At 35.7% G+C, this 20,312-nt stretch overlaps 1 protein-coding gene across 3 annotated transcripts in view; it reads left to right on the plus strand.

Moving 5' to 3' along the window:
- The window catches only part of LOC124155741 (V-type proton ATPase 116 kDa subunit a1), a 51,639-nt gene that overhangs the window by 1,785 nt on the left and 29,542 nt on the right, over window positions 1–20,312 (plus strand). Inside the window, exons 3-4 of one of the 3 annotated variants that reach the window (XM_046529812.1) lie at window positions 3,137–3,265; window positions 14,097–14,209. In XM_046529812.1, the coding sequence (XP_046385768.1) occupies window positions 3,137–3,265; window positions 14,097–14,209 (242 nt within the window). The remainder of the gene's footprint in view (window positions 1–3,136; window positions 3,266–14,096; window positions 14,210–20,312) is intronic. The other 2 variants (XM_046529832.1, XM_046529822.1) reach the window with 2 other exon arrangements.

Below are 20,312 nucleotides of genomic sequence, written 5' to 3' on the forward strand. Positions count from 1 at the left end.
TATATGTACGTTTTCTAGCTCTCCCCCTTTTAGGACGGTCGCGGGTTTACGTCGTCTTTGTCTCGGGATCCAAAGCTGCGGGGTTTAGGATTTACCCTCGGAATCCGGTCGCAGGTACACGGACCCCTCGTCTTTTATAACCCCTCTTAGCGATAAGGGTCAGCGGTCATAGAATTGTTTACCAGTCAGTTTTCCAAATGAATATTTGTTCATTTTTCAAGAAAAATAAACTAAGAATTGAATTCTTTGTCTTTTGAGCAGCATTTACAATTTTTAAACGAAATTTTATGATAAATATTAACTTATATCTCGAGTTATGTATAAACATCAACATGGAAATTGTTGCTGCATTAAATGCATAAATATTGACCATAGAACTTCGCTTAAAATTTGAAAATGATTAGAAAAAAGAGAGGAATTCAATTCAAAGTCTGCAGTTTACGTGCAAGCAACAATTATCCATTTGCTAAATACATATAAGCAATACATAAGTTGACCGCAAACCAAGGCCTCAGGTATGGTCGTAAACCCGGAAAGGAGGGAGCACAACTACTCTCGGAGTCCGAGATAATGCGGAGTCCCAGCGGGGAGGGGTCGAAAAAGGTTCTGCGAGACCTTTCTTAACGATTTTCCTCCAAAAATGCTCCGTACCATGAGAAAGAAGAGTCTCTTGGGGCTCAGTACAGCAGTCATGCTAAGACGAAAACTCCGCCGTCTCGAAAGGGTTAAAAATAAATAAAAAAGTCTGTACAGAATTGTGCATCAATTAATAAAATATGTGGGTGTATAAAATAGTATAGAATTTTCGGTATAAAAATGTTCTCATAGTAAAATTTTTAAATTGAATTCATCTTTGCCGCAAGTGATTTTGAAATCTAAATAGAGACATAGAGAAATCAAAACTTTGGCGGAGTTTATTAAAATTCCTTATCATTCTGGATAGGGAGATTAAAAGGTAATTAACAAATAGGTGTAGGTAAATTTCTAGACTATGAAAGTGGTATTTCTTGAACTATGGAGGGTTGGATTAAAATTTACTTAAGAAAGAAGGAAGGAACAATCAATATAAGAATTAATAATTTTGTAGAGTAAAAGGGCATCGATGGAAGAACGCCTGTCAGGTAACAGTTCCAGATATGTCAAATAATGCATCACATTTGTTTCTTGAGACAAAAATGGTGGAAGGTGGTAGAACGATCCTGCCTTGGGAGACATTTTTATCATTCATTGTAATATCTTCATTATCTACACTAAAAAGTCTGCTAAGCATGCGTAATGATGTGAAACACAACGTACTGCCAGGGTTTTGTCTGGGAGTAGGTTGTAAAAGAGTTTGTTTTGTCTTTATATCGCATGTAGAGTACTTCTTAAGATATTCCGCTAGGGTTATAGTCCTTTCATCCACGGCTTCGGGTTTACACTACAGGCATCACCAGCAATTTTGAAGGGAGATAACGCTTTCGTGCGTTAAATTAGTATAACCAACCTTCCGAACACTTGAAGTTCTCGATTCTCAATTAGCTCTCCATGTTCCACAGTCCTCACGGGGCTCTTTTTCCATTTTGATGGTTTGCCCTCCCGCACTAGGGCAGACCTAATATTCTCTTTGTTTTTTTTTAATTTTGAAGAGAGTAGATAAATTAATTACACCACTCTTGTATTGCTCTATTATTATACTTTTCTTGCTTAGACGTGTTTTGCGTTTTTTGGCCATGGTGCCTACCTTCAAATGCTCTCTATTAACACACCTCACGGTTGTGCGGGTATGCTGTCGACTGCTTTCTGCTGCTCCAGGGACAAAAGAAGATTGGAAATTCACGAATGTTAATGCCACAATATTTTCACCAAAATAAACTACTTATTTATCGAACAACAGTTTACCACAAGAATTTGAGACTGAGCGCTCCATGTCAACATCATTTCTATCAGATCGCCAGCAGTAACAGAGATTAGGGACTCTTGGCGAAGGTTTTCTGACAATGGTAACTCTCGCTATGGCAAGTGCCAACTCCAAGAAGGCCTCATAAAAAAAACAAATTTTTTTACATGTTAGTCATAGGGTTCATTGACAGTGCTTTGGCTATCTCTCGTATTAGTGGGGTCTTGCAATAGCCCGTACTAGCTTTAACGAAGTTCCACTGTACTTGAACCGATTTTTCGGATGGCTTTGGCTTTCAGTTTAACTAGACTTAGCTCACTTTGATTGATGACAATACGAGTGACAAGCTGTCTTTACAGACTTAAATGCAGCTTGATGAATTGTAAATTCTTTTCCAGTGATATAATTATTAACATTTATGATAGTGAGCTGGAATTTTTGTATTCATTTTCTTTGAAGTGGCGTTGCATTTGCCTTCAGCCATTCTTTCGGACCGCCACTTTTGAAGGTTTGTACCCGGTGTACACTGATGAATTCAATTGATTGCTAACAAGCAATGGCAGAAATTATCATCTGAGGCCAGATAATTTTACACAGGTTTGACTACGATTCAAATAAAGTTCACAGGGAAATAAAGAAATTACCAAAAAGTTATCATGAATTTCATGAATTCAGTAGTTACATCTTTTACAGTTGCAAGTTCATAGTATTAGTTTATTAATAATGACCACTAATTAGGGAGAAATGACATCACTATTCACTCAGCTTATTACTGTGTCCGTAATGGAACAGGATGGGAGACGGATGAAATGCCACGAGCAAAAGACAGGAGAAATAGACAATCGCAGGGTTTACTATTCCATGAGATGTTCACCAATTCCAAATTTTGGGCTTGTGTGAATGGTGGCAGTTATGCAAGGAATTGTGGATGAAAATAGGAATTTTTCATGAACCAATTGGACTTTGATGTTGGGGATGAAAGCACACACAAAACAAATTGCCATGGTCACACATTTTCATCAGTGAAAATTATTTCATTACCATTAGTATTATGTTCTGAATTGCTTCGTGTTTGCTGAATTCAACTGGATTGTTGGGGAATGTACTCCTATTAAAATTTGTTTTTGTTTTAAATTACTGGCTAGTGTATGGCATCCTCAATGAAGAAGTATTGTTTAACCATTAGTATCATATATGGTACTAGATAGTATATTTATTTGTAACTCCATTGTCTCTCATATATGGTCCTTGTTCTAGGCTACATTTGAAAAGCTGGAGAATGAATTACGGGAGGTGAATCATAATGCGGAGGCACTGAAAAGGAATTTCTTGGAACTAACAGAGTTGAAGCATATACTGAGGAAGACCCAAGTGTTTTTTGATGAGGTATGTACATCTGGATTTGTTCTTGCTGCAGTTGGCTATCACCATTGTGGCACACAGCTTTTCTATGTGCAATTTTTTGTGTAAGGTTAAACCATAACTTCTAAGCATTGTTTTTGCTAGTCATATTTTTGTATCGGTTAAGTATTTACATTTTAGTTAGTATGGAATTGAATTTGAAATATGCTTTGCATTTTTGTTTAGATTTTAAGCTGTAAGGGTGTAAAAAAACTCCTTTCTTCGACAATGAAAATTTTTACCCACTCTACCTACTCCTGTTTCGAGATGGTGTACTCTTTCAAGTACACCTGCTGTCCTATTACTCTTGTTATTCACAGTGCTTTTTGTGTCCCTGTCCCAGTTGAATGCTTTCTGGTTCGGTAATAATGCGCTATATCATTCTGTGATGCACTGCATTTGCTGTGCCCCATGTGTTCTTCGCCTCAATCAGAATTCTGTGATTTGACTTCTTGTTTCATTTGTTTCTGAATGGAAAATCCCTGATTTTTTACTTTTATAATTATATTGTCATTAATTTGTTGTATTTTTCATTGCATTACAATGCATTCAAAACCTTTGACTTATAATGACTCGATGGTCATTTTTATAAGTACGATTGCATTGATGGAATAAATGCATATCTACCTACATATAGCATTAGGTGAAGCCTATGCCTTAAAGGCTTTTATTTATTCATAATAGTGGCAAAATGCCTAAAAAATGGAATTAAAACAATGTATAAATGACATCTAAGAATTTGTGAAGCTTCTTCAACGTCTTTCCATTATAGTTCGTAAGAGAATCACCAAAATATATATAGTAAGAAATGTTTGAAAATTACGTCTCAGGGACAAAGGAAGACCCATATCATTAGACTTCTGGAACTCCGTGAATTGAATAGCATTGTTTCAAGTAGCAATAGGGTGGTTTCCTATTAATTTTTTATTACCTAAATCGAAAGATTATTACTGCTAGAGTACGCATTTCACGCTCTTACATTTTTTAATGACTATATCTATTTCTTGCGACTATACAAAAAGTGAAACATTTCAAGCGCGCGAAAACGCGACGGCTAAGTATGAATGCTGGGAAAACTCGGTGTGACGTCGTTCTGGTTCTTGCTGCCGCCCTGTGAGGTGGCCTTGAGGTGAAGCTTGAGCGCTGATACGACGCAGGATGCTAGCAGGTCGCAGAGTACCCTGCTAGCAGGTAGCGCTTGGCTTAAATAAGGATTATTAATACCCTATCAAACTAAGCGAACTTTCCGACCATAGGCAGTTTTAATAGGTGATTAAGAGATGTTTCCCTGTGCCTCATGCATGCATTGATAATCTCAGACGATGTAAAACTCCTATCTACTCTTATAGAAACTAGGTCCCTCTGATGTCACGTGGAGTGGCATTGCATGGGCGCCAATCTGGCCTTTTTCAAATGAGGTTAAAATTGACCATTGCCATTCCTCTTAACTGGGATTTCTAAAACCAAATAATTTATATATTATGAAAACACTAATGGTGGGTAACTAATAGTAATCAATGCATTTCGTTTTCTTTGATGAAGGAAACTACCCTATTTCTTTTCATGCAATCTACTCGGAGAGCTAATTGGGGGTGTATCTGGTCAATTTTGTCATGAAAGATAATAGCATATGAAAGCTGTTAGGGTTTTTTAATGGGTCTGGAAATGAATTACTGCTTATTTTTGTGTGAGTTAGAGAATCTGTGATTGCTAGGGAGACAACTGAGGTCGTTCAGTGTTATGACAGATTATAGTTGTGGCCATTTGCTCCGTCAATGAGGTGAAATGTCAAGCATTTAAATATTTTTTCTACTTAAAATAATGTTCAAATATTCATTTCAGGAGCATTCACTAAATTCGTGTGTATATTATTTAGAATTAATTGTTTTTGGTAATCCAGCACATTTGATTACTTTTGTTGGCTTCCTTCCGCTCTTTTATATCATAAATTTTTGTTTAAATTTTTATACGTATATCACGATTTGCCAGAAGATATTATGCATACTCTTCCTTGCAATTATCATGATGAAATTTAATTTTAAACTTGCTACTACTTTCGTGGACCTACTAATGAAAATAAGGCTTCCATAATTCATGGAGTGTTTGTAAGGATCTCGAACATTTAGTTTTGCATTGATTATTTTTCCTACTTTCTTTGAAGTCTGCAATTCGTTCATCAAAACTACTACCGAGCATCAGTTGGGAAAATGGTCTCGCAAGTTCATTCTTAACGCCAACTCACTAAATCTTCATCATGTACTTGTTTACAGCTAAAATTTTCTATATGGGGTGTTAAATAATCAATAATGTGTTAATTATGCGATTTACATCAAATAAAACATTTTAAATTCATAATATTTTACGTGCTATCATGAATGCCATGACTGAAATTAATTTCGTTTTTCATTAAGTGTATTCTGTTACCATGTGATACAAAAACACATTCACATTTGAACCTTATTAAAATATATCATTATTTTGATGTATGCATAAGATGTTCGTTAATTTGTGTGAACAAGGTATGACTAGCTAGTTTGCAAAGGCTTTGGCTTCAAAACTACGAGGACAGAGGCTTTACTGATATAATTTCATTTTTACTTCAATTCTGAACAATGGGAGCTTGAGCTTACAGCTAAGAACAATTACCACGTATTAATAGTATTTTCTTTCCTGATAAATCGAAATGTTGCCTGAATGAAATTTTACTTTTATGAAGCCACAAGTGCCCTTCCTGCCCGCTTCTAATTTCAACCCATCATCTCCTTTGCATTGTTGAAAATTACTGAAGTTGAACATTTGATGGCACTGCTTTAATAAGTACTGTTGATTTTAATAATAATTCTTTTTATCTTGGTATCATGATGTATGTTAAGGATTATAGGTGTAATTTGAGTAATTTAATGTGTGGAAAAATGTCAGAACCTTCCTGATTTTTGCTTAGATTATTTCATATTGATGTGTGTATTGTATGATTGTTTGTTTTTTATTTTCACCGCTGTGTTTTTAAATGCAATTTCATATTCAACGTTGAGGATTTGACTTGTGCGGTTAAACTGATGTGTGGTATTGTTGCTTAATGGTAATGGTCGTAGAGTGTATTTTTGATGCTCAATTTAATGCTCAAGATTTATCATTATGATTCGTATAGTTTGTTTAAATATATTCAATCCCTAATTATATAGATTCTATGTGTGTACGTTGATGTATGTAATATGTTTTCAGTGCCAGGTGATCTTGTTTTGTTTTGTTAATTCATTGGTAAAAGATATTAATTGTATTGCCTGAAAAGCTATTATTTTTAATCTTTTGTCTATCATGGCTCTAGTTTAAATATTTCATCAATCTATTTTCTGCCTTAGGTGTTAAAATATGAGTTGATTTGATATTTTGTGATTCATAATCTGTTTTGTTAGGTTTTCATTGTATTTAATATAATGTCTACTTTAGTTTTTTGTATCATGTCGTAATCAAGTCATCAAGAACCATTTCCATGGTGATATTCATAGAGCTCTTCAAATACCATGTACTACATTGGTACAAATGGTCAGGTATATTATTTAATATGAATAATCTCATAGCAGTAAAACCCCTTCATAACAAACCACATAGTAAAATCTTCTTATATCGAAGTATAAGTCCCATCCGTCCTATCCCCTTTCCATGCATTTTACATGGAGAAAAACCTGCCATAACGAATTTCTATCATTGAATAACCTCCCTATGACATTTAAGTCAAATGTGGGCTTTAGTAAAGAAAATGATCTCTTTATAGGGATATTTTTCACTCAAAGACTTTATTTCTCCATGTATGTATTTGCAGTTCCCTTAAAATTTCTGCATTATCCTAAGATTGCCTCTTCATTGTGATATTTAGCTTTGTTTTCTTTCATCTGATTGGGCATTGTCAAATGCTGTGCAGCTTGTTAGGAACAGGAATGGCAGCATGGGCTTCAATGCCCACTAATTAATAATGTTTCAGCTTATCAATGAAATTGAATCTAAGAGTGTCCTCAATGTGTTATCTGGCATTTATTACTTCTGTATCCCACTAAGTTCATAGTTTAGGGACCAAGGCTGCATAATCCAAAGATGCCTGTGTGGTTGGTGGAGAAATTCTGCCACCTGAAAATGCTGTACTGGAAAAGAATGCTCGATTACAAGCATACTTTCAATATGTGCACAGAAATGCCAGAATGATCGAATTCAATATTTTTGAGCAAAAGGAGGGGGATATTGGGGTATTTGATAATTTCATAGAAAGTATATCTCGTCAGGTAAATTTAAGCGGCATTCCTAATCTATGGTGTATCGGTAGTGATTAAAAAAAATATTCTGTAATTTTGTATCACAAGTTGCCTACACCCATTGGGTATTTTGGGTGGCCCATCGAAGCTCAGGTTCGAAGAATTTTTCTCTGGATTCTAGGGTTTAGCAAAAATAAAAAATGCACCAAACTTTGACTGGAGGTGTGCACAGGAAAGCCAGAATTTATGCCATTTTGAGTTCTTTTAGGGGAAAGGGAGCGGTATGTCCAGGTTTTAATGATTATCCTCCTAATCATTTTTAGCTCCACACCTCTGTGGAATATTTCAGCTCTCAATCTCTGGGAAGTAATTGTAGATTTGTTGCTATCAGTGAGTGAGTCTGTTATGCTCACGATTTATTTTTCTCTGTGGTCAGAGTTACTCGCTCATTCAAAAATAGTCCTGATAGGAGTCCACTGGGGCTGCTATATTTGAGGCTCACTTCACCAATGTATGGGAATGATTTTTATCAGCCTGGACCATTGCAATGTACCTCCTTATACCGAACCCCCTTACTACAAACTAGCCATTTTCCTGGTCCTGTTGAATTTCTTTTATGGAGATTTTACTGTGCCTATTTTAGAGTAGATATTTATGTTGTTCCTAGGTCTGAGAGGTAAGCTTACACATGAAAGCTACTGATTTTAATATTATTTCAGATTGAAGCGTTGAATATGACTATTGGAACCTGATGTAGCTCATTTGTTTTTTCCGTAGAAAATGAAATTTCACAATTTTTGAAATACATTTCATGGAAATCTTCATAATGAGGGAGATACCATGGGATAGAACATGGAATAGTGAGCTTTAAGAGCTCTTGTACTTGTCTTCTGGAATACTTTAGTCATCATTTAAATGATGAGCCACTGTGCATTTGTATCTTGCAAATTATTTAAAAATAAGTTAATTGCCATTTTGAAATAATTTATATGTAAGATTGAAGCGAAGCACTGATGCAACTATCAAATAATGAACTATACCCTAAAGCAGCCAGGTTCTCTATTTTGTCAATAGTTAAGAAATTAAAAAAATAATAAAATTAGAACATTGTGGTGAGTGCTTGGTAATTGATAGTACATATTATGGTAAGAGTAAGGATGAAGTAATAAATAATCAAAAATTCTAAAACAATTGTTTAGTGTTACATTTGAATCAATGTCAATAGTCAGAAATCAAGGTAGTCAGTATTCGATTATTATTCTGATTTCAATTTTAGTTATCATCAATTTTAATCTTCATTCCTTTTTTCGGCTTTTGATAAATAATAAATCCTCTAGGTTTTGGACTTCTTGCCATGAATAAGTTAATAAATAACTTTTAATAAAATGACATATGAGCAGAGTTCATAATTCATTAAGAAATTGTTATTTCTGCATTGGAATTAACTTGATTAGAAGCATATTTTAATTCATTGGATAAATTAAAAAAAAAATTATTTAGACTGAGTAGTTTGAAGAGGTTTTCTCCCTCTTGCCTGGTTAACTTGCTGCTGGGCTTGAAGCTTATCGCTTTCTAATGACGTATATATGTAGTTACTTCCCGTTTGGCTCCCACTTTTCCTGTTTTTCGTGAATTCACTGGTTATCTCTTTTTTTGGTGCATTATAAAAAATAGAGATGGGACATTCAAATCCTCTTATCCTGAAAAATATTTAAAAAATGAAAACTCAAAATGCTCACATTTTTTTACGTTATTCAAATCTTGGGAATTGTTAGAGAGACACCACTTGCATTTTGTAACTGCAAGCTGCCAAAGTGCATTTGCGTTGTTGCTCTAGAGTCTTCCTGAAGTGTTAAGTAGAAGGTTGGCCGTCCAATTATCCAAGCCATCCAATTATTCACTCATTGGTTGAGTATTATATGTGTATGATGTCCCCTTCTTCGATGAAAATGTTGTTAAATATTCACTTTTCTCTGTCATGTGTGTCGCTTGGTTTCTTTTTCAAATGGAAAATTATGGAAGCCATTACTTTGGATTGTGGGTTGGCAATCGCGACTATGAAATAGTTTCAGGATCCACATGGTGAATGCTGACCTCTGATTAACACATTCAGTGCAGTGCACGTCAGTTGACGTTCTCCCGTCTAAGCTGAGATACAGAGCACGTCAATTGACGTGGTCGGGCCGGGAGCCCTTTCTCCTTGTGTGACTAATATCCACTTCCGAGTCTTCCGATCATGCCTTCAGCAATCTCCCCTCTTTCGAACCGTGTGAGCCGTTTGTAAAAAGCTGTATTTGAACGGAAGTCATGGTGCAGAAACCTCCCTCTATTTGTATTTCTTATTTTATAACGGCTGATTTTGACCGCATTGAATGTGTTAACTTTGCTGGTTGGCTTTTTTCATAATTTTCAGGAATTTTTGTGGTTCATATGATGAGTTCCCTCGCTCATTATTTCATTTAGCTGCAGAGTTGTGATGTGGAAATCAGTGTTTATCCTCTTGAATCTCACTTTCAATTGACCAAGATTTGATCAGTCTTCTGTTTTCTTTGTTGATCTCACCTATTGAAATGAGAACAGAAACTTGAGCCACAGGTAAATATAGAAATGTTTGATATTGCATTTGTGTGATTTTCCTGTTAATACAAAACTATATCATTTATTTTAAAATATCTATAAAAATTTAGATTATCTTAAGTTAAATTTTACACTGTGCTCCTTTTAAAACATGAGTTCTGATCCTCACGTAATTCAGATCTGGTGTATCCATGGTCACTCATTCAGTTGTGTGTATGTAATGCTGTTTCAATACAAAGTTCTCTTTTAGATCCAGGTAATTTTAATTAATCAACAGCCTGGAAACAACACTACACTCTGACTGAACAACTTCCTTCCTTCTACCTAAGTTATTCTCAATATTATTTGGCATGAGAAGGGAAAGTAATCTCTCGTAGAAATTTTGATGTGGCTATTAAATAGTAGTATAATCAGCAGTTTCTAGTTTTAATTTGTATGTTAAGTTAAAGCATTATTTACATATTACAATGTTAATTTTAGTTGAAGAATTATTTTCACGGTTGTGTTGAAGTAGTTCTTGCAATATGTATAAACTGTGGTTCATTGCATCCTGTATATTGTAAAATTTATAAATCTAAGAAAATTATACAAGAATTATATAGATGTCAAAATAAAATTAAACATGTAGAAGAGAATAGAATCCAGTGGCCATTAAGATAATCATTGATATTTGTACGTTTATCCTTTGAATGACCATGTTTGTATAGCTCTCGTCTAAACACTTAGTTACAAATTGGAGTATTGTTTGTATAAATCTTTATACTTAGTTTGGCATGATTATGAAGTTACTCGGTTATGTTATCATTTATTGATGGGTGATTGTTGTGAAATGCCATGTTTGCTTATGTGTGTTCAATGGATGTGTAAATATGTGTGTACCATGTTAGTGCCTGTTGAAATAACTGTGCCACTATTCTTTTAGTCATAAGTGAGTGGGTTTTGTTTTAGTGCCCCACGACTCACAGTAGCATCTATGGTTCAGTATTTTAGAGCATGGAAAAAAGTTTCTCTCAGGATGTGTCATTTTTCACTGTTGTAGATTATTAATTTTGGTGTTGGTTTCCTTCTTCTTCAAATAAACATGGGAAAATTCTTATGTTTTGAAGTAACAAGTATGTATCTCACTCAAAAATACCAATCTAGCAAAAACAAAGTGGCTGTTGACACAAAATACACTGAAACAAATACTTTTTTAACTTGACATCAGGTACTAAACTATGCAAATATTGATTTTTTAATGCTCTTACTGTTAAAATCTTATTTCATACTTGTTCTTTTTATTCCTTTTAAGATAGCGACTATTCTTAGAATCTGAAGAATATTTCTTCCAATTAAACAGTTACTAATTGCAACCAATGCCTGGCACCCACAGTATGGACTTACAATTCCAACACAGTCAGTTTTTCTGAAATGCTCATTTTAGTCAATGATGGCTTCTGCCTTCAGCTACATACTTTTCTAATGGATAATGCGCTAGAAATTATTTTCTTGAGATTCGTTCTATGTGTATATGCTCGGTAACTCTTATTCAATCACTTGTTAGAGGTGCTCTCATTTCTGTGTTTAAGATTCATGTTATGTGTACCTCTTATCAGCCCAAATTGATCTGAATATAGTGGATCCTTGATTATCAGTTGACTGGATACAACAATGTTGGTTTTCAATGGTATGGTCGTAATGGGTGTTGAGCAAGCCTGAAAGAGATGGCAAAGTAAATACATACATATTTCTAGGATACATAATTAGTTTAAATGAATCATTCATCTCTATTTATTACATTTTTTGTTAATTTTCTCCATTATGACATATAATTGAAGCTTTAGTATGAGTTATTATAAAAATATTGCCAATTCATGAAATTGGTGTAATGATTGCCGTACTTTCATGATCTTCTGTTCATACAAGAGGTACATTATTTCTAGTTAGAATACTTCAAAAGCACTTAATTAAGTGCTTTCAAAGTTAGTTTTTTAACTCATCAAATGTAAAATTGAGCTTAAATCATGCAATAATTAAACTAGCACAAGTCAAAGGAATCTAGTACTCATGGAATTTCCTATAGGAGACCTTTAATGCTTAAAACTGTGTCGTAGTCCTCTTGTTGATCCTGAAAGTCAGCTTTAGCTTTCAAATTCTTTGGAACAAACCGATTTTTATGAGATAAATCATAAATTAGATAGGATCAGAGATATAGGCAAGAGCGCAGAAGTCTAAACTTTAGGAAACCGGGGAGTTGTAACCCTAAAAACTGTTGCAAAAGTGTTGTCTTTAGAGGAAAAATATGCTTCCAGAATCATAGTTGGATTTGGACTTCAAAGTGCTGAAGGATTAATGAGGAAATTTGTTGGGCTGTCTTCTAGTGAAGGATTTAAATGAGTGGATGCCCTAACTGGCAAATTTTGACTTGTAATTTAATTTCTGAACAAGAAATCAAAGTAAAAATTTGAAGGCATGCTGTTTTTACATCATTCTGCTTTGTACTCTTAACGTAATTCAAGTTAAATTTTCTTCCCTTTTAGCATTTTCTTTGTTCTGCATTCTTAAAGTAAAAAAAGTTAGAATCATTAGTCTTGTCACTGGTTTTTAATTACTTAACCTTTTATAATGCATTAATATTCAATTTTTAATGTAGAAAAATTGTTGTCTGTAATTCAATGATGTTGGATGTGTTTGCGTCATCTGGTGAGGACAGCACAACTATGCTTTGCAAACTAATTGAATTCAGAGTGGTTTGACTATGTAGCATTTTAGGGTATAGTTATAGTTCAGCATTTCATATCTGGGTGTATGTTGTCATTTGACAAACTTGTATTTTACCTGTTTTTAAATTTTACTGAGCTTCTTTAGCTCACATTCAACACAGCACTCTTTAAGTTCAGACTACCTAGCTTATATGTAGATCCTGGCAGAAGAAGCATTGGTTACCTTATTAATTACTGCATTGCACCTACATGCCATTTTCAGTTTTTCCTACACATCACGAGAATGTTTGCAAATGTTTCAGGAACTCAATCATTATGTTTTGTATTTTAAACATTGTGCATGAGGAGTAGATTTCGGGGAATGTGATTTGCATTTTAATTATTTTATTTCAGTGATGATTGCTTTGGTGGTAGTTTAACCTGTTTATTTTTCACTGCCATTTGCTTTAACATTAAATTTCATGGAGCTGTACATTTAATTATTTGTTAATAGGAAGCAGGAGAGGACGCTTTTCACCACTTTTCGCTAACGCAGCTCTCCTTTCAGCCCATGCGTGTAGTTCCCTACAATGCTTGTGCTATGTGCCGTGTTTGTGCCGAGTCTCTTACTTTCATAATTTGATGGAATATAATGGATCAAGGGTTCCATGATTGCCTTGTTTTTTCCTCTCTTATCATATAAAAGCATTTCAGATGCGCGGCAAAATATCAGTTTTCACATAGCCATTCTTAGTTACACCATTACAATTAACTAGGGAAATATAAGTATAATTGCTCGAAGTAACTACTGTTCCTCAGAGATAAAACAAGCTATGTCTTATATTATATTTGAAAGTGGTGTTAGAAAAACTTATCTCAACGTCAAGGAAGACAGTTTAGATGCCTCTCCTGCACCATCTCTACTTAATTGTTCTTAAATTACTCTCTCTCAAAGGAAGAATTGAGTCCATAAGCTGTTTTTTTGCTACCAGCTCTTTACTTTGCCATTTTGTTAATTTTGCGATTTCAATAATTTTCATTGAATGAGGGATCATAATGTTATTAGCAAATGGTGAGAAGATTACTTCATGCATTTGGACTTAAAGGTAGACGGTGTCATGATATTTGTGCATATTTTTTCCTTTCATTCCATACCAGGTGCTGTAGTTAACTAGTTACGGTTTTAGTAGTGTTGTGTTTGTGTTGCTTCAGTTTGTGCACCGTCCTTCCCCCCTCTCGTTCTGTTACGTCCTTCCCATCCTCACGCCCCCACACATATCCCCTCCATCAGTAACAAGAGTGTTGTGTTGCCAGGCTGACCTTGGCTACCCGTACTCACAGATGGCTGACCCGAGCCGAGAAGAAGAGCAAGTGACGCTGTTGGGAGAGGAGGGGCTGCGTGCTGGCGGGCAAGCATTAAAGCTAGGGTATGCACCTTGGTTGGACTCCATTTGGATGTCCATTTGAAGGATTGATTACTTGATGCTGATTGGAGGGCCACACCCATGGCTTCAGTCATTCTCATTCAAACTATGTTCTAACAACTGAGCAATGTTTCTAATGGATTTAATGAGTGGCCTATGATTGGAATATGAAGATTTTTTTTTTTAATGGTTCTTGTCGGGGGATGTTTTTTTCTGACTCACATCTCTTGGGTTTAATGACATTAAGTACTGGTTACTTGTGGGAATGGGTTACATGAGTTTTCCTCTATGTCCCTTCACTAAATGCATGGGAATTACATGCCGCATGCTCTGGAAGTTTTTGTTTTTTCTTTTATAGAGGCAGAGGAAGCACGTCTCTCTCACTTTGCTCTTGCTGCACTGGCATCCTTTTAAACATCATCTTTCTTTTAGTCTAATTTAGTGATTGTGGATAGTCATTTCAAGGCATAAGGTATGTGTGTGTGTTTGTGTGTGCATAATCAGGCTTACATTGGTATTCCTCTCGTTATATCTTTTTTAAGTGTTCAGTTAAAGACAAGATTTTAATACTTGGAATTATTTTGATTGAAACTTTATTCCTTAAATTGTGCTTCACATTGACTTAACTCCCAATCCTTTATTAACCTTGTTGGCATTATGCTTTTGTGCTACAATTCTCACCATTAACTTTTAACACATTTATTTTAATGCAAAGGTATATTTTGTTTGGTATTATTTGTATCATCATTCCTTGTAAGCTGTTAAATATTATAGTGGGGTTTCTTTTCCAGTGGCTCATCTGTTTTTGATGGGCTGAAGCTCTCCATATCCTCAACTGCCGACCATTTATTATTTCACAAACCTTCAATTTTCATTGAATTTGAATGTTAAATATTTATTTCTTGTACTTCCATGATATTTCATCTGCTTTATTTTTCCACTTGGAAACTTGGATGAGTGCATGGTCATTGAATGGATAATTTGCTTGAACATGAAAAATCTTGAAGCTGACATTGGCTGATCAGTTGTGAAGTATAATGTTCAAATCTAGTAACAAAGCGTGCTGAAGGTGCCTTGTTCTGTTCTTTTTGTTCTTGAATTTAAATTAATTACGTTTTACTGCAATCCAATAACTGCATAGTCCCATGAGAGAGGATTTATGTGAAGGGAGTTTAATGTTAATTATGAAGAATAAATTAAAGGCATTTGAGGAGGTATGACTTAATGTTCATGGCAGTCTCTCTGCGGAATGAAAAATGTATAAAGGGATGGTACATTATACATCAAGGAATCCAATGAATGAAAGTTGACCGAGGCAAGAAAATTTCATTCTGGTCAGCCAAAAACTGATGGCTGTAACTTTAAAAAAAATGAAGGCATACTATAGGCTTTGATAGTGGGTGAAAGTGGTGATACTGTGATAAATTATTTTGAGTTTTAATAATCAAGTCTATATACAATGTTATATTTAAACCCTACTAATAGTTGGGGTATTAGGACATCAGATGCTGTTATGTAAGAGAATACACCTCTTATTAGAAATTAAGATATGCACTGTTATAATTGCATTTTTTCCCTTATTTATATTATGTTGCTTGTGTTAGAAACTGCAGTCTTGATTCACCAATTCAGAAATTGATCAAAGTCTGAGCCGGTTAGACACAATTAATTTTATGAGAAGGTACGAATGAGTAATGGTTTTATTAGAACTTTCAGAAGAACTAGGATACTTTAGTCTCAACAACTTACTCAATAAAATAAACACACACTCTCATTCAACTCTCCAGATTCAATAATTTCCAGAATCAGAAGTAATCTCTTCCATGCAGTACACTCTTGGTTAAGTAAGTCATAGAGTGAAAGGTAAAGATCACAGTCTCCCATAATTTTAGCTGTTTAAGTTAAATCTTCCATTGGTAGATGGGACGTGGCAACAGTAGCCCAAATCTCTCTTCACTTGCCTCTATTTTGGCCCACCACCTCAAGTATTTCTGATTTTAATGGGCACAGCATTCCCGACTGTGATGCCTGTACAGCAAAGGAATTGCCTCATAGTGTAGATTTGTGGTTGGGAATGGGCTGCTGTTTTGTATGGTAGTACTCTTGGTTTGATTTTGCAGGAAAATTTAAAGAGGTTTAAGTAATTATTTGGTGGTTTTCATTATTGAAAATTTGTGGGTGAAATTTATGACAAAATTGGTCCTTCTCTGTTAAACAGTAAGAAATTTTGTCTTTCTATAATATGAGCTGATGTCGTATTTAGGGATGCTGTTTATAAACCTGATTTTTTTCAACTCCTTTAGTTATTGCAGAATAGTCTTAAAGAAATACCTCCTCTGAAATTAAAGGTATTATTAGCCCCTGAATGATAGGTAATAGTAATTTGTAATGTACCTTCGTTGAATGACTGTGTACATACCGTATAAGCACGTGTAAGAGTCGCACCTTTTTTCCCAGATATTGCAGCCGAAAATGGGGGTGCGCCTCTTACACAAACTTCTTATCTTCCCCCCCTCCCCTTCACCGGTTGCAAGTTCAAGGGGAACTGAGTGGCCTTGGTTATCAGCGTGAGTCAGTCACCTGAAACCCTAGGTCAAAATCAAGCGGCAGGCAGGGGAGTTTCTCCCTTAGTGACGTATTTTTAAAATGCTCCCGTTTGCTTTTCTTGTAAGCATCGTGCCGTCACGTCGGTACCCCAGAAGTTAACATTGAAAAGATCGCGCGGGGTGATTCGCTCCGGGGCGCGCGCTAAATTTATTGCCACGAGTGGGCATCCCGCGGCATTAATACTGCATATAGTAATATTGGTGTCAAAACCTGCGGTTGAAAAAATTCGAACGAGTGTGCTCATTGTTGGACTGAATGGTGGATAGAAGAAATCGGAAATGATTTTAAGTGAAGAGCGCTGAAGGAGAGGTCGAGGGGAAGAGGGCTCCCTCCCCTCCGTATTTAAAGCTACGAGCGAAGGAGCAAGGGAAGAACACGTCCGATCTTGCATGTGACGTCGTTGCCTTTAAAGCGAAGGGGCGAAGGCGCAGCAATGTGATATACGCAGTTTGCGTTGCCTGAGTTTCCAGTCCGTCTCGTCTCGTTTGAATGCGATTGTGCTATGCTTGTTTCTTCTGAAATTGTGCTGTTTGGACTATGTTGAATATTAGTAGCCTTATTTTAGCTATAAATCTTTGTGTCAATCAATTAGAGCTCAAAAAACTTAAATGCTGTAAGATATACGTCGCGTTAGGTCTAATTCTTTTTAGAACCTCGTGCATGTCATGCAATTGCTGAAAGAAATCGAGATATCTTCGAGCTCAGAAGGTGACTCACATAGCATTTGACCTCCAGAAGCTCGGGGAATTGAACCTGGTAGACCGAAAAAGGTCAGTTGGTGGAATGGGGTAGGGATGAAACACGTTTCCATTGTTCCCCTGTAACTTGATATTTTCCTGTGGAGTCTCGGAAAGGAAAAAAACGGCAGAGGCATTAGCTGATGGAGAGCCGAGTGTAGTTCCGTTAGGCCCCTTGCACACACACCGATTTTGGACGGCCGGTAAAACATTGGCCGATATTTTACCGGCGAAGCGATGCTTGCACACACGCCGGATTTTTACCGGTCAAACGATACGTTGCTAAGTTTTTGAGCCGGCGTCGGCGATCCACAGTGACAATAGCCGGCAGCTAACCGGCATTTTGCCGGTGCCGGCGTGTGGTCGGTACGTGTGCAAGCTCCAATGCTCTCCCATTGTTCACTATTGGAATGTGGACGGCCGATATTTTACCGGCCGTCCAAAATCGGTGCGTGTGCAAGGGGCCTTAAATCTACGACGTGGTTATTATCCTACGGCGCTGAGGTTGCCCCGATTGTTGTTCAATCTTTTGGGAAAGCTCATGCCATTTGCCTGTCGTGTTTTGCCTTAAAATTTTTCACGGCTGCAATTCTATTGCAAGACTCCTGCGAGAGCTTTTAAACAAAATTGTTCGTTAGTAGGACAAGCAACGTAGAGCGATGGCATATGCAAAGAGAGGATCGGAACTCTTTCTACTCCCTCTTATGCCGCCGCAGTTATCAAAATTTCCTCTTTCAAATAGTACTGAAAGAGGACATTTCGATAACTGTCGAAATTCCAGGCATACGTCTGCAACACCGCACGATAGGATAAAAAAAATGTCGCAAAATTTTTTTTCTTTATAGCTTCGATCCTCAAAGTAGGGGTGCGCCTCTTACACAAGCTTATACGGTATTTCAAGTTGATACTCTAATGTTAAACTTCATACAGCTTAATAGTTGATTTATTGAAAAGATTAAGAGCTAACCTCTTTTCGCTGCTCACTCACTCTATGATTTAGCTCAGAAATTTTGGATATGTAAGGTTGGAACTCAGCCTAGACTTAGCCACAGGCATGTGAATATCACACATTTAGAATTAGGAGGCCAGTTCCTTTTTTTGGACCACGTTGAGGGTTTTTATTTTTAATAGGTTTCTAAAGGCTTCACCTAGGATGTGAACTCAGGATCATGTGATGAGAAGCTAAGTGCTCTACCCACTAGGTCACAACAGGACTGAAGGTAGAATGTAGATAATTGATAACTAGTGCTTAAAAAAATGCAATTGTTTGTATTCGTTGGGTGTAAGCGACCGATGTTTGGCCTGTTTAATTTCTTCCGTGCCAGACCACAATAGAGTTATTAATTCATATGTTCAAAGCATTTGTGTTGCATTTTTAGTGTCTTATTACGTATCATTTGAATTCATGTAAGACAACATATGGCAGGGAACATGATAAGCTGTTTTTCATACCTATTATACGTAGAAAACTCTAAATGTCTTTGTAAATTTTCCTTGGTTATATTTTTTCTACAATTTTCTTGTAAGGAAGGAAATTTGCCTGTGTATGGGTATATTTATACCTTATTCAATTTCGGGGCAACGTTGAAGAAGGACCAGCAGTTATGACTGATATTGGGTCACAGTAATATTATAGTTTTTTAATTTTACTTAAGGTCTGGTATTTCAATGCAAAAATGTTCTTACATCCTTTATAGACGATTCAAAATAAGTACAAATGTACACAACCTTGATAATGGTGATATTTGTAATTGTTTTTGTTGAGACTGCTCTAATATTACTGTACTTTTTTTAGAATAAATGTCCCAGATTTTGAAGAAAAGTTCAAGGTAACAACAGAAACCATGATTACCTATATTTTATTATAAACTTTACAGTTGTTTTGATCATTTGAAAATGAAATTCTTTAGTCTTAAATTTTTAAATTATTTTGCTGATAAATAACGATCTCCTTAATGCACGCATGTGTTGCATTTAAATTGCTGTCGGTCCAAGGATACTGTGCAATTTTTGTTATACCTATCGGTTGAGGGGAAGTGTTTTGAGAGAATAATTTAGTGATGGCTTTATTGGTTCTCAAAATATGGAGTGTCATGGATGTATTTATGTGATTAGAAGTCAGTCATGTTTCAGCACCAATTAGTTGTTTTTTGTCATGGAGTTAAATGCAAGAAAAATCATCATTTAGCATCATACTTTGAAAACAAAGTTCTAAGTGATCAAATTACAGAGTTTGCACCTTAATTGGTAGAAAATATTGTGGCTTAGTGATTCAATTTGTGATACATGGTATTTATGCAGATGTTCTTGCTTCTTGTAAACTATGGTTTTCATATCAAATTGTTAATTCTGTCTGCCTGTAAGTTGTTCACTCTAATTTTCACTTTAACAAATAAATACGTGGAAAAAACTGTGCGCATAATGGATGGGCAAATAATTTCTGTTACGTTGATCCACAACTATATCGTATGGTCAGCTGTAATATCATAGTATTTTGTGTCATAATTTTAACCCTAGAGTGCTACATGATATTTTCATTGTTTTGTACTTCCCTACTCTCATGCCTTTTTGCAGCTCAAGTTTTGATTGGATAATTGACATAGTAATATCTAGATAAAGTGTTCTATTTGTAAGTCAAACGCTGTTGGATTGCGGCGTTTACCACAATGCCAGCTGTGGGTTATGTTGGTATTACTATTCTTTTGTTAATGATATGGCAAACTAATTACACATTTGTCTTAGTTAATGCTAAGGTGTGCATA

This window comes from Ischnura elegans, chromosome 1 (genome assembly GCF_921293095.1).
Source record: "Ischnura elegans chromosome 1, ioIscEleg1.1, whole genome shotgun sequence".
In the NCBI taxonomy this organism is placed as follows: domain Eukaryota; kingdom Metazoa; phylum Arthropoda; class Insecta; order Odonata; family Coenagrionidae; genus Ischnura; species Ischnura elegans.